This window comes from Tetranychus urticae, chromosome 1 (genome assembly GCF_039701765.1).
Source record: "Tetranychus urticae isolate SD_2017Ah chromosome 1, NJAU_TeUrti_SD_1.0, whole genome shotgun sequence".
Classification (NCBI taxonomy): Eukaryota; Metazoa; Arthropoda; class Arachnida; order Trombidiformes; family Tetranychidae; genus Tetranychus; species Tetranychus urticae.
The window spans coordinates 3,932,756-3,957,031 of record NC_142958.1 but is presented as its reverse complement, the minus strand read 5'-3'; the positions used below and the strand labels follow the sequence as shown (position 1 = coordinate 3,957,031).

General features: G+C 30.6%; 1 protein-coding gene across 1 annotated transcript in view; it reads right to left on the bottom strand.

Annotated features, from left to right (window-relative positions):
* Positions 1-354: 354 nt before the first annotated feature.
* LOC107361843 (uncharacterized) overlaps positions 355-24,276 on the bottom strand; it is a 31,982-nt gene continuing 8,060 nt past the window's right edge. The window contains exons 2-8 of the mRNA XM_015928773.3: positions 11,882-12,093; positions 9,710-9,842; positions 7,521-7,654; positions 7,242-7,461; positions 6,690-6,832; positions 3,734-3,980; positions 355-651 (exon numbers count right to left, since the gene is read on the bottom strand). Of these exons, the coding sequence (XP_015784259.1) occupies positions 572-651; positions 3,734-3,980; positions 6,690-6,832; positions 7,242-7,461; positions 7,521-7,654; positions 9,710-9,842; positions 11,882-12,093 (1,169 nt within the window). The 3' untranslated portion in view covers positions 355-571. The remainder of the gene's footprint in view (positions 652-3,733; positions 3,981-6,689; positions 6,833-7,241; positions 7,462-7,520; positions 7,655-9,709; positions 9,843-11,881; positions 12,094-24,276) is intronic.

The window sequence follows — 24,276 nt, the reverse complement described above, 5'->3', positions numbered from 1 at the left end:
TTTCTTTCTTTCCTTTACTTCTGTAGCCAAAACTCTCCAGAGTATTATTCAAAGGGATCAAGATTATATCATGTATGATGACCATGAAAGATAAAGAGAGAGAGAGAGACTAACATGAGGATGATTAGTGGGAGTTGAGTGACTCAAAAGATGCTTCAGGGATGAACTTTTTCCATGCTCTTTCAGGAGTATCAAGTATCATTTATAAGACTACAACTGTTGACAGGTATCTACTAAAAGGCTAATAATGTCCCTTTAACAGGCTCATCAAGGTTCATCTATTATCAGGAATCACTTTTGAATCTAATTTTACTCTTGATATGGAAAGGGAAAGAAAGCAAGACGAAAAATACATTTCAATAATCAACTCTATTAACATTTTATTTCATTTTACTAAGCATTTTTCAATTAAAAGTATTATTACAAGTTTTGGTCTTTTTTTGGAGTTATTTAGTGTTGAATAAAAAGCATAATTTTTATTGTAAAATTTTAACTTTGATGAAGAGGTTGACAAAAAGTGAAAGATGAAAATGAAAAGATGAATCAGGTTAACCAGTTTTGTTTACATTGGCTAGGAATAAGTGTAAACATTGCAACTATACAAGATGACCGCCACAAGTTGAGTCCACATGATAAGGCCACTCTCCGTTACTAAGGATGAGACAAGGTAAAGAGTTTTAATAAGTGACAATAAATATCGAGTAAATGTTATCAAATTGTAAGGGAATGATAGTTTAAATAGTAAATGAGTTCAACATTGAAAAATGTCTTCACTTTCATTGAAAAGAATGGAAAGAAAAATGGAAATAATAATTTCTAGAAAAATGTTAACCAGAAAATTTTGGGTTAATTAGATGTTGAGATGAGTTGAATTTAGTAAATGTTATCAAAGTTTAAGGGAATGATAATCTTTAAATAGCAAATCGTTCAACATTGAACTTGTCTTTGTAACGAATGAGTGAAAATGGAAAAATCTGAACCAGAAAATATTGGGTTGATTAGTTGAAGTGTTGAAAAGCTGAAAACAAACATTATTACCATAACCATTTAACCTTCATTTTTTGCTTTTTGGTAACAACTCTTGATTCACATTTCATTAGCATGGAAACTTGTGGGAAAATTGAATGCAACTGGGAATCGAGTTTCAATGTTTATCATTATCATTATTATTAGCTGATTTAAAGGACAATCGTGAAAATTGTATTATAAAATTGGACGAAGAAATTGGTTGCCATGAAAAGGTTGAAACTGTGAAAAGTGAAGAAAAAAAACTTAATCAACAATTGAAATTGGAACCATTTTTCTTCTCCTTGTTGCTATTAAACAATTAGAATTGGTTGATTTGGTGAAACCTTGCGGCAACATCAATTTTTATTTACATTAAAGACTAGTAAAAGTGAAACAAAATTGATATAAAATTCAATTACAGTGAATGGAAGATTCATCAAATGAAAGCTTTTCCACCATAAAATGTATTAAAAAATCTCTCGAGATTCCAATATTAATGTTGCTTTAATCATATAATATGCAAGGTTCAATCACAATAGTCAATTGACACTGATTGAAATGGCAAGGATTAGGTTAACGATAATCAACAGATTAACCAATTGTTAGATCAATGGTTGATGGACTCATCAACTCATCTTGTGATTCAACAATGAAATTGCAATTGGATTAGGTTTAAACAGATTATCAAGTGTTGGCTGAACAGCAAAGGAAACCTTTTAATTGTAATCAGATAATGGCCAGAAGAAAGAAAAAGAACAAGAATAAAAAGAGATTTGAAAGGTCAAATTAGACAAGTTGAAGGTGCAATTGACCATTCAAGTTGATGATTAAAGCATCATCATGAATTAATCTTTAACAGACAAACTAATTCCTTCAATTTGGTTGATTAGATTCAACAGCAAACGAGATTCAACGAGTAAAACAATTTCAACTCAACTAAAAAAGTCTAAAATAGTCAATGAATAGATCAATATTGAACATTAATCTTGCATGAAGTTGATAAGAAAAACAATAATTTTCGTTTTTTTTTCTCTTTTGGATAACATCATGAATACAAAATGAATATAATTGAATATCAATGAATGGATAAAATATGGATAAATAATGTTCAACTTGATTATCCAAGTAAAACTGGTTCGATTGATAACATGATTTGATTTATACATTTTACTGTCTTCTTATCCTTTACATTGATTTCAGTTGATTAATTGACGATAAATAATGATTACTATTTTTCCTCTTCTCTTGGCTTGACCAATTTTTGACCACAAAAATGTGCTCATTAACAGTGTAAATTATTAATAGATAACTGATTAACTCTTTTCCATTCCATATGCCTTTTCCCCCTGAAACTCTGCCTTTCAACCCGAATCCAGTGTTTATCTTGAGTTGCCATTTAACTGGTAACTTTATGTTCACAATTCACCAATTTAGAGGTTTATTATCATTATTATCATATTAGTCTGGCCTTTCAATATCATCATCATTTAACACAGACAATGAACACAAGAGGAGTTTTCACAATTGCTTTTGACGTGACTGATCATTATATTGTTATCAACCGACAATGAGTATCAATTGCAAATCATTAGCAATTATCATTCCACCATTCTCAATGGTATCAATCAAAATTGTTGACCATTCAATGGACCACCACCACACCTACTCATGTTTCTCATTCAGATACCCTTTATCTGAAAAGATGAAGGCAAAGAGGAACAAGGAGTTGAGAGGAAATCATGGCGAGAGAAAAAAAAGAGAAATGAACTTTTCTAATTGAAATATTCATCATTATTGTAGCTTTTCATTAACCTTTCTAATTTTAGCATGCATTTGCTTTTGTGTGTTTAAACAGTTTTTTCAATCATTATTTTGCAATTTTGTAATTTCAGCACAAATTCAGATCAACTTATTTGGTTCATTCATTTGCCAATACAATTAAACTAAAGGGTTGATTGTGATACCAAGTGTTACCCATCAAAGTGAGGTCAGAGTTTTTGTAACAGAAATACTGAACAACTCTGAAAATTTCATCTTGAACATCTTTCAAAATGGAAGTAAACTGAAGTCAATGTCGAAGTTGAAAAATATTCATTGTGATCTTTTTATTTGGCCTCAATAATTTAACCTTATTTATTGTGATAAATGAAAGTTTATCAAATCATTTGTTTTTCGCTTTTCGCCCATTTTCATCAGAAAATGTTTATCACAATAAGTGTCATTTAGCAAGTAAAGTTTTTTTTAGAGTTTCCAGCTTTTCATGTGATTCTCTCTATTCCTTTCTTCTGTTTACCCTGTTTAATGTTGATGATTCTTGTTGCTTATGCCTATTCCTTGAATGTTGTTATCATAGTAAAGACTGTGAAAGAATACGATAATACCCTTGGAATTGGATAAACGAGAAAAGCAAATCCTTTGGGAGGTTAAAGTGGTGTTAAGGTAATAACAATCCGTAAAGTAAACAAGGAAACATCAAGAAGTAAACAGGAAAAAAAACAGCAACAACAAGAGAAGCGAAAAAAAACAAAGAATTGTGATGATAATGATGATGATTGAAGATTGAAAGGATATCATTGGAAAGAAAGGCTGAAACAAGTGAAATAAGGAAGGAAATAGATATATAATAATAATATAAATATACATGATAAAAAAGAAGAAAAATTGTTCTTCTCAGGGAATGTTGAAAGGATAGTTATGATATGATAATCATAAGGTAATAAGTTACCTTTTTTGGCGTAATTGGCAAAGGTTGGATCATAAGATGATTTGGCTTCCCAAGATTCTTGATTTTCTGTACGAATTTGAATCTCTTCTGAATAATAATCGACAATCCTTTCATGGATTGTGGCAACACATCTAACCTTAAACTCGGGCAGTTGAAAGTGTTGCTGTTCAATGTTTAGTATAAGTCCAAGAATTGGTGGCGATCCAGTTTTACGTCCAGTAAAAGACTTTAATTGACTTGCATTGGCCTGTAAAGGGAAGCGAAAATTATCATGAAAAAAATGGAATAAAAGAGAAAAATTTTCAATTCATTTTCAAATGAAATTCAACTTGAACTCTTTTGGGATTGAAGAAGATGTTATAAGAAAAAAATAGTGAAAAGTGAGATTGAATTAAACAAGTGTACGATGATGGCGATGATAATAATGAAAATGAAGTATTATCATGTTGATGAGTTGATAATAGGAAGAAACAAGTTTAATGATGAATCTTTTCCTCCTCTTGATCCTTATCTTCATGAATTTCATCTTACAATTCTCACCAAAAACAGAAGAAATGGCAACAAAAAAAGAGAAAAATTCTTCTTCTTCTTCCTTCAATCTTTACTCTTGAGATGATCCAATTTAGTTAATATCTTTTTCATTTTTACCTAAAAACATTTTTCCTCCTCTAACAGTCTCTCACTTGCTCATCATTTCTCATCATTTCTTCTTCTTCTTTTCTGTCTCTCTTCCAGTCTCGCTCACTCATCCTAACCTTTTTCATTTTATCAATGTTACTTCATTACCTTGATGAACCTTCATCAACCAACTTTCCTTCAACCTCTTCATCCAACCTTTTCCCCATCACTTGCCCACTCCTAACATGCTACTTATGATCAACAATTTGTACGTAATGAATAGTCACGAGCTTTACCTTTATTCATCACCATCTTCACTCCTCTTCCATTTGTCTTCCTCGCCATTTCACATCATATTTTCCTCATCCTTTCCTCATCTTTTTCATCTCATCTTTTCATTCAGCTTTTGGCTCAACTTTGCTTTTGTCGTCAAACATTTTCTTCTTCTTTTTCTGTTTCATTTTATTTTCTCATTTCTGTAGTTTCATCTTCAGACATCATGAAAGGCATTATCTTTTGCTAACTTTTTTATATCAACAAAACTTTTACTTTTTCAAAGGGTTACGCTATTCATTGTTTTACAAATCTTGTTTTGTCTAAAAATGTATTAAACAGCTGAAATGCAGTTTTCACCTTTTCTCAACCATTTTCACATTATTCAACTTTTGAAAGGTTAAAAGTCTCTGGTGGTTTTCAACTGCATTTCAAGTAAACAGAAATTCAGTCCGTCGTTTTGACACAGCGAAGGTGTCATATGAATACATTATTTTATCTTGTCTGTCATTTTGATTGAAGTCATATTTCGAATGCTATCGATCTAAATATAATCCAGAGAAAATTGTTCAACTATCAAACTTATCGAATTGCGTAATTTTAGTCGATTAACTCGATCAAATATGGCCTGATTTAAACCCATATAACCTAATAACAATGTTAATAGCTGACAAACAATGCAAATAAAAAACTCAAATGAAACATATCAATCGATCGAAAAATCGATTCTTAAATATTAATCTAAAAATCCATTATTTGCACCAATCGAGTCTGTTGTAATTTAATGAATAGAATAAATTTGATTCTAAAAAAATCGTTTTGTAAATGAAAATCACTTCACTTCACTTCATAGACTGACAGTTCATTATTAACACAAAGACTCAACTCAATATGTAAACGAGCTTAAAACGCTAATAAAAATCGATTATTCGAAAAAGACGCAATTTTTAATCGATCAATGAACATTCGATTATCCTCGAGTAATCCTGATGCAAAATTACTCCTAATTTTGTTACTGAAATCGATTTTGATAATCGATTTTTTAGATTTGATAAATTCATTGCATCAGAACTGTTATAATCGATATTAGCTTGAACCTAATAACATTGACAGATTGCACTCGCCCTTTTGCCAATCAAGCATCAGCATTTTCTCGTGTCTAATATTTTACAATTTCATCCAATAATAATGCATCAAATTTTCTGCTATCATCACTTATGTCAGTTAATCTAACAGGGAGTGAGAATGTTTCACTCCCTGGAAAGGTAAAGATGATAATCATACTTGATGTTGAAAATGTGATAACTTTTAAAGTTTTTTTTCTCTACTCTTGCTATTCATTGTACTATTACCAGGTTATCATTTATCTTTGTAAACATTTCTTTTATGTTATCAAATCAGAATCTTTTCTTTCTTAGTTTACTCAAGAATTTTTGCTATCCATTCTCACAGCCTAAGGATATTCCCTTCTGAATTATATTTATACATCATCATCTTGAAACTGAATGCAAGCCAAACAAGCGTTCACCAGTTCAGAAACATTTCACAATCAACCAGACCAGAGTTATTCAGGTTCATCATGGAAAGAAAAAAAAAGAGAGAAGAAAAAAAATTTATATAAATCCATGTTGAGGTAGATTGAAGCGTAAAACCATTCTACTTGGCGTAAGAATCAATCTTTTTCAGCTCAATTTTTCTCTTCATTTCATCTTAAATTCTTGTTATCATTTGATTCTCAAAATTATTCTTATTCATCTTTTACCTGCTTTTTAACCCAACAAGATTCAAGTCGTATTCATCATGCTTGCATGCTCATCTGATCATGATTGATCAATTGATTAAATCGATGATTAAATAAAGAAGCAAAAATAATGTGAAAACTATGAATGTTCAAGACAAACAAAAGATGAAGAAAATGATTTTTTAAATTTCCTCCAAACACGACAATTTTGTCCAAAAATTGTTACTCTTTTGTTTCAACCAACTTTTGCTGAGTTCAAATAAACTTGATTCAAGTTGAAATTTCAAGTTATAAAGCGATTCAGGGAATGAACAAAATTCTTACCTTATCTTCATTGATAAACCACATGAGGTGAGCAACTTTTGATTGAGATGTACAATTAAGGTAAAGAGTATCACCAACTCTGTATTTGTGATTATCCTTTTTGGTAATTATTGGCGTTTCTTTTTCAACTTTAACCTCAGCTCCTGAAAAGGAACCACAAAAGGTAATGTTAGAGGAGAGAAAACTTTTTAGCTCAATTTGCATTCTATTCAATTCATTATGAAAAATCATTATAAGCACATTATAATTGTCATTATGAGTTTCCATACCATTAGAGAGAGGGAAAAGTCAAGAAAAGAAACCAAGTTAAACATGGAATTGGGAGGGAAATGAATTTATGATGAATAAGCTTGCAATTGAGTTTTCAGGTCGAAAAGGAAGAAACAAAAGTTTCAGATTAATTAGTTTCAATGTAAAATATTGTTTGATGGAAAACACGAAAAATAGAGAAAAAAAAAGACAAATGATAAAAGTATGAAAAGGGAAAAGTAAATGATGTTTAAAGAAGAAAGGTTTTTAAGGTTAATCGTGATTGTTGGTCTCGAGACTCACCATGAAGCTGTTTATGAGGTTTACTTCTTGAACCATCACCAAGTGGAAACTCACTGGATTCAAATTGGAATGTAAGTATAACACCGGCTGTACACTGTAACTTGAGTAAACCTCGAATAAAAAATCGACGATCAGCATGGAAGACTAGACCTAATCGAGTAACAAACAGTCCGTTTGAAGTGTTGAACACTGGTTGGATCACCATTTGATGAGCTTCAGCCTGATAGTGAAAAAGATTGAATGAGAAACTAAAACAGAAAAAGTTTCAACTTGATTTACCCTTCGATCATTTATGTACCAAACTAATCGTGCGGCTGGCTTGGTTGGACCAGAAATACAAGTTAAATTAATATCACGGTTAACATCATATTCCGATTCCTTTCCTTCAATGGTTATCTTTTCATCGGACAGAACTTGGTAAAGGAAAGAAAGTCTTTGATTAATTCAAATGTTTGAAAAGTTCATCAAATTAAACATCAAATGGTCTTAAAGTGACTTTAAAATTGATTCTAATGACAACAATTAATTTGATGGAAATTTTGTTTTCCTTTCTCAACCAGAAAACACTTTTTACCCATTTTTTGTCAACTTGTTGTTTAATAGTCTTAAGATGACAATCATTAAATGTCTAGTTGCAAGCTTTTGTATTGGAGTGAAAAACTCCCAAAAGTATATCTTTATGAGTCTCTTTTATTTTGCCCTCTTAAGTTGATGATAATTTGGCAAAGGAACAAAAAATATATCCTCAAGGTGAGAAAGAAAAATAAGGTTATTTTCTCATAGTTCATCAAAATGATCATGAGCTACTCATTTCCTACTGGTTCATCGATTGGTCCAACTACAGTGAAAACATGAACAGTCGGTCAGAAAAGAAAAATGAAAAGAATTGGAAAAAAGAAGTTGAAAAAATGAAAAACAGAAAGAAGAATGGAAATGAACTTTCAAGATTATCCCATGAAAATGTCGAGAGAAAAAGATTTAAAAGTTCGATTCAGAACAACAGACTTTTCTGGTGTAAAGGAGAAGGAGAAAAATTGAGAAAAGTTTGCATCTCATGAGGCAAATGTCAATATCATTATCAGAATTGTTAGGTCACTTGGATGAGATAACAGGATGAAATTACACTTGACTCTTGAACGATGATTGTTTAATTCAAGTATTGCAATAAATATATTGGTCATTAAATGGCCTTTTCTGGTTCAAAGGTAAAATCTTTTAACCATATATCTTAACTTTATTTTGATCAAACATGACTTTTGAATCTTTTGTGACTTTTCCTTCCTCTTCCACTCCCATCATCATCATCCTGATTGGATACAACAACCTACTCAACACTTACCTTCATCTAGTCTCATTAAACATGATTACCTTTTTTTTGCTCGACTTTCAATGTAACAGTAAAGGTAAAAGCTTCCTGAGTTGAACAGTTTCAACATTAACATTTGGATGAATAAAGTTGAAGACTAAAGGTTCCACTTTTTCTCATCCTTTTAAAGCGCAACTATTATCATCATTGAATGTCCATCAAACAGTCATCATTCACAAGTAACTTTCATTGAATCAACTCTTTTGGTCCACTTTCATTTCGGGTTAACCCTTTCAAGTCAATTTTGTCTTCTTTTTTGCTAATCACATTTTAATTAGATAAAATTGATAATGGAAAAGTTCATTTCATTTTACAAACTTGGACTAAAACTTTACTCTCATTTGCTTTATTTTCACTCGATTCCCATTCTCATTCCCTTCACCTTACTTTTACCTCTTTTTACCTACATTTAACCTTAATAATGATATTACAAACAAGTTCAATTATTCACATGGAAAAGGTTCAAATTTTTTCATTCTCTTTTCACCTTTCATCAACTTTCATTGCAATCTTTCAATCACGATAAACTATTAATAATAAATGGTGAACATTTGCCGTCTTTAATTGAATACTTAGCATTCACTGATTTATCCAATTTACTGTCAATCTATTCATGAATTCACATTTACATGATAATCATGCCATTTGATTAGTAATTAGTTGTTTCGTGCGTTTGATGTTTCAATTTTTCTCCAACAGCTTTCAATTAACTTGAACAAACTCATGAAACAAAATGGTAAAGATCAGCAAACAAGTGAATTTAGATTCGGACAATTTCAAGTCTAAGTTATGCATTTAAAAACCGAAAGCGATGAGATTTCGATCGATGAGAAAATGAATTTGCAAGAAACAAAACATTTTAAATTCTGTACAGAAATAAGTCGAAAAAATCGAAACCGAAATTTGCTTTGTTGACAAATAGATGAAGGTTGCAATATTAATTAGGGATTGAGTGCGTTTTGAAGTCACTTTTGTTGATTCAGTTTCGGTTAAAGCAGCTGCTCTGTGTTTGACTTTTGCACCTCAAATGAATGCCATTTGGTGAATTAAGTGTTAAACCTTTTGATGTTAATATTGATGGATGGGAAGAGTGTTTATTTACCATAGATTTTCATTTGTCTTTCTGCTCTAATTGTGGTGTACATTTGATCTGTTGATACTTCACAAGCATATGATCCTTCGGAGTTTAAATCGGTCCTCGCCAAGGCTACATGGGTTGCATTGGATGCATCAATCTGTTGAATGATAATGAAGTGAGTAAAATTATTCACAGAAGCAATCGAAAAGATGGGAAATGATGAAAATTATCAAATAACCAAATGGATTAATCGAGTAACTCGCACATCAATGCAAAGACAAAAGACGAAAATCGATTGCAAGAGACATTATTGACATTGAATAAATGCATATCATTAAGACATTACATGAGCCAAACTGAAACACACCCGTAATTAAAGTTGAACATGATGAGAACCTTTTCTTTTAATTTTTAATTATTAACAAATTGTTCTTTGTCAAGTGAACCATAATTAAGTGTAATGCAGTTTTACAAATGAAAATTATTCATCTTTTGCCTTCTTTTAACTCAATCTTTTTAACACATAGTCAAAGGTAAAAGCAATTGCGAGTTGAATAGTTTGACAAAATGAAGTAAATTTGCAAGATTAATCATTCTCATTAAGAAATCTTAATGTTAACGTTGAAATTTAGAGGGCTGAACAATGTTCATTTCAGTTTTTCACATAAATCAAGGCGAACAAGAAAAGAAGAAGAAACTTTAACTAAAAGGAAGAGAACTAAATTATTAATATTTAATTAGGTTGGTTAAAAAGTTAACAATATACATTAGAGGGTAAAAAGAAACTTTAATTAGCATCTTAATTAACCTGAAATCAAGGTTTACATTTTCATTCTGTTATTAACCAATTATCCTTTTCATTCAAACCAATAAACGATGAACAAAGAGATTCAACATTAAATCTAATAATAACGTGATTTAACATCGTTTTACCAATTCGAGCAAGGTTATCAATTTAACTTTTTTTGCCTTTTTCAGCCTCATTTTCATTTCCATCATTTTCACCAGCAATTACAACCAAACCTACTTTTGCAGTTGCATTAAACTTGGGTTTAGCTACCTAATTGTGATGCTGGCGAGCTGGTTTGACTATGGCACTAAACTGATTGCTATTGTATCCAAATTGACTGGAAAAAGAGTGTGAAACGAAAATTTTGGTGGTTTCTTTTTTTCTGGATTTCCATTCACTTTATTCACTGTTTCGATAAATTATTATCATCAAATTAACCAGAATAGTAACAATTTAACCGCAAGGCTTTCTCATTGATTAACATGGAAATAAAGTTACGATTAAGTTCTAGGGATAACTCAATGAACAGTCTATAAAATAGGCATGATGAGAATATTTAAACTCTTCAATAACCAACATGATTAAATTAAAGATTCACCAATCAACTAATTGTTTCTCATATTTCACATTATTCTATTATTAACAATTTATTGAAAATCAAATGAGTTTCGGCTACTTATAAGGTTTACTGTCTTTCGCTATTCCTTTCAACATTCAGTTGGTTACAGAAATGCTGTGAATAACATAATGGTTACAGAAGTAATTGATTCTATCATTCGAACATGGTTCAATTTGGTTCAAATTTGTAAAACTAATGCTTTCAATTAGTATAGCCATGCTTAATCTGCATATAACCTATCTGCAGAACATCATAATGGACTTGAAATGCTAAAGCAGAGATAGATTAAACCTTTTAAATCAGTTGATCTTTAGTCAAAGTTTGTCTGAAGCAATCGAAAAGATCTGCGATTGTTTTGCAAGTTACCGCAGGATTTAGTGAAGGAATCGACCGTCTAAATTGTTAATCATGCATCTTGTTGCCGTAGCATTCGTTTGTCAAATCATCTAATCTGAACTGCTTAAGTTTGCTCGACAAGTACCATTGAACTTTTGGGTATTATTTGACTGGTAATAACTGACTCGATCTTTAGTTTGTAAATGAAGTATCAAAAGTAAAGATCTTAAGTAAAACAAGTAAGTTTTAAGTAAGTTTTGCAAGTGTAAGCCAATCTGTATCTGTATGTATACTGAACAACCTTCCAACAACTGAATTTATTAAATTGACTGAATCTTAGCTTAAGATTATTCAAATTAGAAGATGATGATCTCAAATTTTCAGGTTTGAAGAAACGCATTCTTCTCGTTTTAATATATTCTTGGAATTGGAAAGGTAAATGAATACTTACATCAACATAGGCACCATCGAGTTTAAATGTAGCTACTTTTTCATCCTCTGAAGGAATGTAGCGAAAAAATTCAACGTAATTCTTATACCATTTAACTGAATAAAGTCCAAGACCTTCTAAATCATAATCACAATATAACACAATGCTGGTTCCATTTGGAACTGAGGATGGAACCTCAAGTTTATTTATCCTTAAACCATGGACAGTTTTACCTGTTGAAAAAGCAAAAATGATCGTTAAAAACACAAGAAATCAAACAAATTTTCCCAAATTAGTCAAAACTCTTTTGCTCTTTTATTAAATTCGCAACCTCATTGTTCAAAATATTGATTATTGCAGGTAAAAAAGAACTAAAAAAAAGCAATTTAATTGATTGATGCTTGAGATCGTAAATCAGATTTCCAAATTGCCACTTAATAAGAAAAGTTATTCAATTCTCGAGAAATTACTAAATCATAGAAACAGTAAACTCTTGGAGTGAAAAATATCATTCAAATTGTGTTACACTTTTGCCTAAAGACAACTTTAAAAGTCAAAGTCAATTACAGAATCAAGTCTAAAATAATAACATTTAACAGTTAATCATTGACAAGCTGAACAATAGACAATTAAAAGTCGACAATGGAAATTTAATTTCTAACTTGAGAAAGTCGAGAAATGATCGATACTTGAACTTGTTTTCCAACCACAATTAATCATTACCTTGTTACCAAAGTAATTACAATTTACATTGAACCTTTTTCAACCTTAATTGTTATCGATTTGAAAATTTATTGACACAAGTAAAGTAAAAACATATTGATGATTAACGACATTTTAATGGTTAAATTATTGTCTTGTTACAGAAAAATTGATTTACTTTTAAATCGATGAATAAAATTCCCTTCAATTTGCCCAATTAATTACTAATTATAATTTGAATCGTTTTTGTGAGGAAACTTTCAATTTTCATGAGAAAAGGAAAAGAGAAAAATTTGAAAAAATAATTTTCTTCTCTCCAAATTCAACATTAAAAATGTAAATTTTGAACGATTATGATTGATCATTCATCAATCAAGAACCTTGTCGGTTGAAAAAGGTTGACATTTTTCATAAGCATTGAGTAAATAAATGATCGAAGTGACAATTTAAACTCGAATCAATAATTAATCAAAGAATCAATGAAGGAAAAGAGTTGCAATTGTTGGACAATTAATAATGAATGAATTTGTGGAATTATTGATAACTTCAGTTTCGATATGAAAATTGATATTAAACTATTGAATGATCAATGTTCATTGATTGTTTCTAATTATCAAATGAACATTCGATTTCAGTTTATGAATAAAAGTGAGAAAAGTTTAGTTTTTTTTATTGCTTTGAGCATTAAATTGTTCATCATCAATAAACTATTCATGATGTTTACAGTTGCTTGAACAATTTTCTTGAGATTTTTTGCCTTCTTCGTATGAATTGTGAGGTAAAACTTGGGCGTTTTATCACTATCATGAACCATCAACATGAACCTTATTGTGTTGAGGTAAGAAAGTTGTTTCTGTTGAGGAGTTAACATGATCATCAATGATGATAGGGAATGATGAATATAAGATGAACAAGACTAAATTTGACACAATCGCAAGTTTATGATAATTTGATTGATGGGCTTCACCTGAGTTGCTTTCATTTTTTTGATGAACTTTGTCAGTCGTTTGGCTCTTCTATCATTGAATGTCACCCTCATCGGTTCAACATTTCATTATTTGACACAAGTTGAGTAAATGGTTAGTCAAGTTAATTGATGACGTTTTCATTCCAATCAAAGTTAGAAAAATTATCAGCAAAATTTTACATTCTTTCCTCAATCGCTTCTTATTGGCAAGAAATATCAAATTTTGCTGGGAGTGCGGCTGGGAGTGAAGAGTAAAACTTGAGAGTTTTTCAGTAAGAGTTAAGAGACTAAGGAATGTTTCAATTCCCATTTTGCACAAGTTCATTTCTTCGGTCAGTAAAAACGAATATTAAGGAATTAAATGAAATTTTTGAACATAAGTTTCGCTCATTGATAATAATTCAGATTATCGTTCACTAAAATGGTCATCGACTTATAAAAATAGATTTTCTTAATTACTTTTAGTAACCTTTGCTGTCGAGCTTTTTGTTTCATTAGCTATTTCTAAGGAGTTTAAGTTTTTACAGAACTCAATGTCAAACTGAAAATTCTTTGGCTAAGCGATAGCTTGACGCCTAAATATGCATTTCATGATAACAAATAAATAAGTAAATACTTGACACATTATTTAAGGTTATCGAAATAAGATTTTAATGGTTTGTCACTGAGTTTTGAAAACAAATGTTTAGCAAGTTGCGGGTTTATTTAGTTATCTTCAGTTCTGAAAGAACAGAAAATTTGCTATTTCTAATCAAGAACTTGCTTAAGAAAACGATCTTTTTGATTAGCAATATTTTCAAATTTCATTTCAGGGTAAAAGTTGTGAAAGTGAAAAACGAAATTGTTGATTCAATAAACATCATCGAACATAGTCGAACCATTTGAAGAAAGTATTTTTTCCTTTTCATTCACATTCTCAACATTTATCAACTATCATTCTCTCTCTTGAAATGCTCATGAAAAGAAGAGTAAAAATCAACTTGATTTTCAAGTTTTCCTGTTCGTGATATTCAGTGATAGAAAACAAGTTGAAAGAACAAGATGAAGATTAAAGGTGAAGATGAATGGATGATGTTTTATGATGATAAACATGGCAAAATAGAGAAAAGGAAAGAAACGAAAATAAGTTGATCTTGTTGTTACGTTTTTATTGAGATGCTGATTACCTTAAATCACGCAATCAAAGATTAACAATATTTTGAGGTAAAAATAAACATAATCTTTAGCATTTGGCGGAGAGAAAGTTGTACCTTTTTTCAATCAACTTATTAACAATTTACAAGTATAATGATAGACTTTGGTAATGAGTAAACTTGATATTAATATCTGACTTGAGATTGAACCTTCAATCGATAACTTTTTGCCCGATCAAGACTAAACACTTTACAATAATGTTTCTTTTCAAATGAGAGTTTCATTGGAAAGCCATTATTCGTTGATAAATCGACGATTATCTCGAGTTTAAATAGAGTGATAAAGTTTGGATAAAGATGCAAAAGTTGAATCAAAATTTATATAAATGCAATTCCCTTTGGAACAATAATTCAACATTTAATGTTGTTCAACTGTTGAACAGTTGATGCCAATGTTAAACTGTTTCACTTCATCTTTATTTTCATCTTTTCAGATGATTATCATCAAGTCCATTTGTTTCCAATCCAATTTTCAAATGTAAGACAATCAAAATGAGGTAAACATTGAAATAATGAAAGATGGAAAGATAGTTTTACATCATGATATTGATGAGAAAATATTAACCATTGAATAAAAGTTTCATTTTAAAGCTGCCTTTTGGTTGTCACTTTTATTGGCACAAGAAATGAATCAACAAATAAACAATTTGTACCATTTATAGCTAGTTTATTGCAATCGTATTGTTCAATAAAAAGATGAACATTTCGATAAAATTCATTGCCATTCAAATCATATAAAAGGTCGAACATGAATTGATGTAAAATGTTTCCTTTAGCATTTTCCAAACGAATAAATGATTTTTCGAAAAAAATTCTCGTGGATTTTGATCAAGTGATATTGTATTCGAACTCGATCAAGACACAATTAGTCAATTGTCTTGGATTTCGATTCTAATTCAAGTTTACAATTATTTCTGTTGGAAAATTGATTCTTATTTTGGATCTAAAAAATGCTTTGCTTCTTCCCTTTCAATGTAACAATCAATTGGATAAGATATTAAAGATTGAAATGTTGAAGGGAGGTTACAAGTTATCAACTTTTCAGTTGAGTTCAAAATTCATGATAGTTTTTTGCTTTCTCTCTTCAACCATATTGATCAGATGATTTTGGGTGGAGTTCAGGAACACAAAAAAAGGAAAGAAAAAAGAAGTAGAAAAATATCTTGTATGAATTAGTAATTTCATGTTATTGAGAGAAGCAAAATGAAATCAAGAGGAACCAAAAAGATGAAGAAAGCAAAATAGATTGGATCAAATTGGATATAAAAATAAGTCGCTCAACAACATATTAAACTATATAATGTTAAACTAGATTTGAAATCTTTCTGTTTTTTTGCCTTCTTTACATTAATGTTGTATTCAACCTTTCATATTATTCAAAAAACCAAAGAACCTCCCAGGTATAGCGATAAAGTCAAGAGTATGCAAGTTTAAGAGCAAGAAACAGCAAGTAAAGAGGAAAAATTTAAACTTCAATTTAAGCCAATTTAACTTTTATTTCATTCAATGATTTAAATGAACATCAATTTAAGGTTTTAATTTTTGGACCAAATTTGCAAGAATTGATTTCGATTGAAAATTTTCTCAACTTTCAAGTTCACTTGCATTTGTTTGATATTATATTTGAAAATTGAATTTGTAATCGTTTCATTTCATTATTGGTTTATCAAAAATAAGTTTTTGTTGAAGTAAATAAAGTGTTTCCAGTAAAGCAAATAGTAAAGACCAGTTTGAAGGTGAAAAGTTTTTTTCAACTTTTGTTCGAAACTCTTTTTTAATCTTTTGCTCAGGAGAATAGTTTCAAGATTAACTTCCGAAACGGAAACTTTATTTGACTCTCTTTTGTTCCGGTTTAATCTGAAAGTTTTGTTTGACCAAGTTGGTTGACTTACAAGGGAAGTAACCTCGTTGGTACGGGCAGATCGAAATGAAAGTGGGTTTAATGGAAAGCCCGTGTCAGAAAACCCTTAATAACACTAATCTCCCGTGGAGAAAATCGATCTGAAAAAAGTTACAGGGTCGCGAATGTTTTAATCACGGAGGCCAAAATGACTAATAAAATCGAAGTAGAGATAGATATTTTTATCAAACTAAACTATTTAGGTGCATTTGATCATGGGGGATGCAAATCTGGCATCAGTTTATTCCTCAAGTTTTTTGTTTTCGAAAAAATCGCAAAAAACCACGAAAACAGTCGCTAAAAATTTCTGGATAAAATTCAAATATGAAAAAAAACTTTCTTTAAAATGAAGCTTCAATACAAACATTTATGCGGTTTTTTGCTATTTTTTCGAATTTGCGACCCTGTAACTTTTTTCAGATCGATTTCCTCCACGGGAGATTAGTGTTTTAAAGGGTTTTCTGACATGGGCTTTCCATTAAACCCACTTTCATTTCGATCTGCCCGTACCAACGAGGTTACTTCCCTTGTTAGTTGACCAGAAGAACCTCTTTGTTATTCAAGGGAATGTTTATTGTTTTGATAATTGAGTTTTCAATTGAAAAAAGAAGAGAATGAATAAATCGATAAATTAATAAAAATTAGTTTATTGAATGATTCATCAATTAGCAACTGTTAAATATTATAATATTTTGTTTAGACTGTATTGAGTCTAATCATGAGCATTGGAATGAAATAACTGACTTGCATAATGTACTAATGAATAAAAGCAAGGATAATTGTTAAAGGATAAATATGCGTCTAATGAACAACAATACTGCTCATTGTTAACGGGTAACTTGGACATCGACTTGCAAAATAAAATTTTGCCTAAAAATTCAAGATTTAAAGTTCGGGGAAAGTTTTAATTCCTTCGATTTTTGTTATATTGATTGTTAAAGGGCTGTCAAAGGAAACTTTTTAGTACATCGGCAAAAGAATGGATATCAAATTGAACAAAAAAAGTTTTTCCCGCGAATTCAATAGTCAGAGATACGGATTCTGCGTTTTCCCCTCACCTTGCTTATGCTTACTATTTCTCATCAACCTGAATCAAGAGAGAGATGTTTGTCTTTTTTCGTAATTTTAGCTTAATGGCTTTCAGGCGATGTAAATTTTTCTAGAAACCGCTCAGTACAATACCAAATTACACATGAAAATTGTTTACTTACTGTTGAGAATTTTTTTTCAAAAATAAAGCAAAAGCTAAAGCTAAATGGGAAATTGAGGAATAAGCTGCTAATAATGGCAGTAAAATGAAGAGTTGCTGCATTAACTTATGAGGTCATATGTCAACCATCAATAGGCACTAAAATGAACGTCTTTAGCTGATTAGAAATTCATCAATTTAATTTACGAAGTACATTTGAATGATTATTTTACATTTGATTGAACGAGTTGAAAGTTGAATTTACAACGCCTTGAATTTTGTCTCATCTGATGAACTTGCATCAATCGTCCCAATAGCTATTGGAAAATGTCAACTGTGTGCAACAATGTAATTATTTGATATACTTTCATCTTTCCTGACAGATTATCAGTTCATTTCAAATAGTTGGAGAAAGAGAAGAAAAAGTTTTCTCCGTTTAACATAACATATTTGCAATTTAAATTAATTCATGTCAATAGTAAACCTGTGCAAATAGAAATGTGAAAAGATGAAAGGAAACCCAAATAAACAAGGATCAAGACTGAAGAGCAAATAATTATTATTCAAAGCTACAAATTAGATACAAATGAGATTCAAAACAAATGCTCAACAAAAGTTGATTATAATAATGACAATCAACTGATTGACGATCATCAAATTGAACCAAAAAATGAACGAAAAAAAGAGACAGAAACTGCAATAAAAAAGTGACTCTTAAAATAGCATCGAGTAACTTTTCAAATCACATTTACTCAAATGAATCAATAACATTTGACTTTCAATTATTGAAACATTTTCGCAAAACTAAATTGATAAGTGACAAAAGGTGAAACTTAAAAGATGAAAGAATGAAATTTCTGATGGAAATGAAGAGAAGTACAAAAAAAAGAGTAAAATGTAAACATGAATAAATGAATTATCATTATTAGTCTAAATGTATCAGGTAAACTTGAAGAAGAAGGCAAAAAATAATATTAGTTGATTATAAATGAATGTTGAGTTTACATAACCCAATATGATAATAGCTAACAGAAGCATTTGAAAATTGTGTGCTTGTATTCACATAATATCACAGTTTAATTAACTGGATAATCAACCAACAGGAACCAAAACCATTTCGAGATTTTCCTTTCACTTTGTTTTTTTTTGTTTCCAACTTCATTTCTTTCCTTTACATAACAAGTTTTTTTATTTGATTTTTTTACTCGACTTTGCTAGCTAGTTTTACCTGTCCAACTGATTCATGTTTTCCCAGTTTGCGATTATTCACTTGCATTTCATCAGTTTCACTTCGATTCTCAACCTTTTCTCAATTTTCAAATGGAAATGATAAACACGCCTGAATCGCGTCTATTGATTTATTGCTTACTTTTGTTTCAATGACTTAATTAGTTTTGATTTGGGTTCAGATTTAAGCACTTTCCAATGACTCATTTGTCAGTAGTTTTGAATATTTTAAGTTGATGATTTATTCATGGGAATGTCTGGAAAAGTTTAAGTATTCCTGTCAAATGGACAGTAAATAATTTAGTTTCATTAGAGTGCAATATTGCAGGTAACTCTTTGAAGATGATTGAGATTTTATAGAGATTAGACTTGGAGTCTGCAGGCTGACAGATTTCAATTCATTAGGTAAATCAAAATTGATATTGTTAAAGAATGGATTGGAAAAGCATTTTCAAGTTTTTCATTTGCTCGTCATTTTAAAAATGAGAATATTTCAATTCTATTCCAGCTTTTAATTCTAAACTCATCAAGATTAAGATTATGTCTTTTTCAGAACAAAAGTGATCTCATTTTTTTGAATCCTTTCAATTGAATCATCGCATAAGATTCGATGAAATCGAAAACTTGATAATAATATTTAGACAACAAAAGGTTTTTTGACTTTGAGGTTATTTAAAAAAGTTACAAAGTGATTATTGCTTGGCTTTTTTGCTTTTGAACTTTAAAGAGTTTGATGTTTATATCGGGATTATGGTTAAACTTTTTGATCGATAAAGATGTTTCAAGTTTGTTTGATTTGCTTCTTTTTTTGGCTAATTTTCTGAAGCAATTAAATTGGATAATTGTTGTACTCTTTATTGTATTATTTATGGTTGAAAAGAGATGTGAAAATTAGAAACGGATTGGTAAATGGTTAAATCCGGAAAATCTCATAATCAGTGTTTCCATGGTGCAAAACAAGGTAACATGATAATCAAAGAGTTGCACTAATGATGACTATGTGAAGTTGTTCAGTAATATTGTCCAATGCAGGGTGAAACATGGAACAAAAACATCAACTTGAATGAGTTTCAATAATGAATTAGCGATTGTTAATTTCTTGACTTATGGGTTAATCATTGAGTAATTTGCATCTTGAACAGATGCAAGGAAGGCCAACAATGAATATGGAAGAATCAAAACTTGATTGAGATTTAACGGCAGGTGAAAATGCAGTTACAGGGAGTGAAGAAGAAAAAAAATATCAATGAACAATCAGAGTTACGGTTGGATGGTAATGTTTGGTCAAGAGACTTGGAAATGTTTTGTTTTGCCTGCTGTTTTGTGCTGTTTAACCTCTCATCAGGTAACAGTAAAAAAATGGTGAGCAGAGGAAAAAAAACAAATCGAAAGAGAAGAGCAAAAAAAGGACAAATCTCTCAACATGCATGGGAAGGAGGAGGAATGGAGTTATTATGCAGAAACGGATTGCAGATAAAACAAGAATGGATAAACAGATTAACCTGGAAATGATGGAAACTTTGATAACAGGCATGAGAGAGTAAAAAAATTCTGACTGATAGTGTTACATGTAAGTTGAAAAGCTGAGAGTTTTCAGTTTTGGATTGTGTTGAATCATGAAGTGGAACCACCACAATGACGATAAAAAATTGAATGAACATGATGATGATGATGATGAGGAGAAGGAGGAGGAGGGTGAAAGTGAAAAGGTAAGTCATTAGTTTTCCATGAATTGCGTGTGTTCATGGAACTGTGTGTTGACAAACTCTCACCGGTTCTGTTCAATCTGACCAATTCAGTGGATCAATTGAAGGGACAAAAGAGTGAGATGAAATCCTGAAATGGCAAATAGCAAGCATCAATCATTTTCAATTTAATCTCTTGTTTGTTTCATGGAAACGCTCATTTTCAAGTTGAAATTATGCCTTTCATTTGATGCAATTTTCGCCTTTCAATATTTGATGAACGCTTTCTTGCACGTTTCATCTCTTGTTAACAGAATTGAGTATTTATTGGAATGTGTCCAGTCGAAGATCAAAATCTTGGATTTTCCAATATCGTGCGCATTTAAGGAATTTCAACAATTGGACAGGTCTTGAAATTCAATTCATCGAAAGTCAGTTATTTCACCCTGTAATTCACGGTTTATGTTCTGTTATAAGTCGAGCCTCAGGTTCATCAGTCACAGATCATCTTTGCTCATTCATTTGCTTTCAAATCTTTGAAAGTAAATGAACATGAATTATGATTAGCAAGAAGCTGCTGCGATCATGAGTTTGAAAAAGTTGAACAAGAGTCTGAACAAGTTTAAATCAAAATACTTCAATGTTGAACAAAACAAGCGAAAACGGAAAAGCTGTTTAGTACAGAAAATCAAATTTTTCCGAACTTTATAGATTAGTGTCTCCTGAAAAAACAATTGATCGTAATTTTCGACAATTTTTTGCACAAATCGATTGAATTGTCCATTTAGACAACGCAAATCGGCAAGTTCATTGAAAGCATAGAAGTCAATTATCAATGTTGTTCCATTGCCGTTTCTCAATTTTGAATTGAAAAGTGCGACATTTGACTGGAAATTGAATCAATTTTTTTATGATTATCTTTCTATTAATAATATTATGATATTTTATTATTGCAAAACTTTTATCCTTATTGTTTTGATGTAATCTTTTGCTCCACTTAAGCCATTTTCACGTTTCAATTGTTGAAGTTACTCAATACGTGATAATACGGGAAATTGATTGTGGAATGCATGCCTTTAAATTGTGAGATTGATCAACTGTGAGATACTCGAGAGTTTGGATTGAGAAAAAAAGTAATTTTCCGCTTTTTATTCTCTACATTTCTTTCATTTTATACCATGAATTTGACCAGCAAAAAATGAGGGAAAAGTTCACTGAAATGTCAAAAAATGATCGATATAGTTGCATGTTAAGGGCAAGTGAACAAAAAGATGATGATTATGATAGCGAAGAAATAATCGTGAGAATAATCAATGTAAATTTTTGTTTGATTGAAAGTAATGAAAGAAAGCAAATTTCTCAAATTGTAACATTATTTTTGAATACTATTATCATTATTAATAGTACATGGTAAGAAAATGATAAAAAGTACAATAAGAAACAATTTTCAATTCAATGAGTTCGCTTATTCTTTATTGTATTATCGTTTCCAATGGACAAGAAATGATAAACAATGAAAAGTAACATGTTAAGTGATGCAACTTAAAAATAAAAATATTTCACTGCAAAACTACAATTTCAATATTTCCAGTTTTAATAGAAGGGAAATCATTTTAATTGCGCAAATTAAATCTGACACTTAGGTTTGTTCAAAACTACGGAAAATGGTAATCAAAAAACCGATCTAAAAATTTTGTACTCTCAGAAAATGACCTCCAAATGTCAATTAGAGGTGAAATGACGGATTGACCTTGAATGACCTTGAGCGTTCGCACTCATGATTCTTCATCATTCTTCAATAATAAGCAATAGCAGCTTTAGGTCATTCCGTAGCTCCATCATAAGCTCAAGATTCAGAATCAGAACATGGTTCAAGTTCATCATTTCAATGATTAAGAGTCATTAAGATTAATTGTTAAGATATTTTAAATTTCAATGTTACAGTTGCTAGTCTGGAATATAGAAAATAATAGATGCATCAATTCATGAGTTTCTGCCAATCGAGGAAAAATTTGAAAAATGCGAAAAAAATTCTCGAAGAATGGATAAAATGAAAATTAAGCCTAACGTGCATCTACGAGTCTAATTGAACTCACTATTAAGGGTAATTTTTAATGAGTTTAAAGGTGTTTGTGTAAAGTGCGAGCTGTCTATTGGTCAGATTTGATGGTAAAAAGAGATTGATAACTGGACAAGAAGATGGAACCATAAAGATAAGGTAAAATTGGTGTGAAAGTTATTATGATAACATTTACTCCCAGGAACAATGTTGTGAGTAAAACATCTGAAAGTTAACATTAGGATGGGAAAATAAAGAGAGAGTAAAAACAAGGTAAAACGAGTGGAAATATTTCCCAGGTAAAATGAAATAATCAATATTATCATTACTATTTGATTTTAGTAACCATTTCTTACACTCTAACAATAATAATCTTGCTCATACACTTTTCATCATCATTATCATCATCAGTCTGACCATTATTATTATTACCATCAAGATAAGAATCAAAATGAGAAGAAGAAAAAGAACAATAACTAGATCATGTAATAAGTAATCATCATGTTATCCCAATAATCTGAATAGAAATGGAAACAGAGAGTAAAGATATTTCATGTTGAGCTTGACGAGCAATTATTCAGAGTTGATAAAGGTAAATGAGTCTATTGTAAGACGTTTATCATGATTACAAATGTTGATCAGTGATAATGATTTTGAATACAAGAGTAGACTGGGAGGCAAGAAGGGAGGTTGATATTGGCAATTGGATGCTGAGAGCGCGTTAAATGGTGAAATGAACCATCCATTTGACCATTGTAATGGTCAATAGGTAAGACTCGAGTAAAGATGCAATCAACTAGATTGGAATGCTATAGGAGTCAGAAAAGTTGAGATGATGAGGAGGTGAAGGGTGGCCATCATCAGAAGATGTTGAGCCTCGGAAAACATAAAAAGCATAACAAGCATTTTGTAATTACCTTGTACATACATAATACTTTTTGTTTACAAGTAAACAACTGACAGGCTGAAACCACAATTGCTACAGATTGGTGAAGTCAATGGAAGGAAAAGATCTGCAATAAAATAACATAAGTGTAGCGCAAAAAAGTAATCACGTATCTTGTACGTGCTTAAAATTATCCTGCAGGTTCAAGCGTCAACCTATTGAGTGATAAGGTATATAAGTGTGGCTAAGTTCGAATAAAATAAGTGGTAATAAAAAACGCTTCAGAATAATTGATAAACTTGAAGGTTTTATGAATTAAATCAACAACGCTTTTTGCTTTCCTCCATGTTTACGCTTCCCTTTAAATATCTATTTTCATGTAAAAATGGTGATCAAGTAAAAATAATCTCAACAGTCAAAAGGCAAACACACACTCACATGATAGTTATTTTTTTGCAGAAAACATTTTCATAATGCTCATCAATGGAATGTAAATAGGAAATTCAGATTTGTTTTTCTTTGCTCCATCAACGTTTAATTTGATAAGTGTAAAAGATGGAAATGTAAAGGATAAAAATGGCATGTTTTGCACTGGAATTTGTATGCCA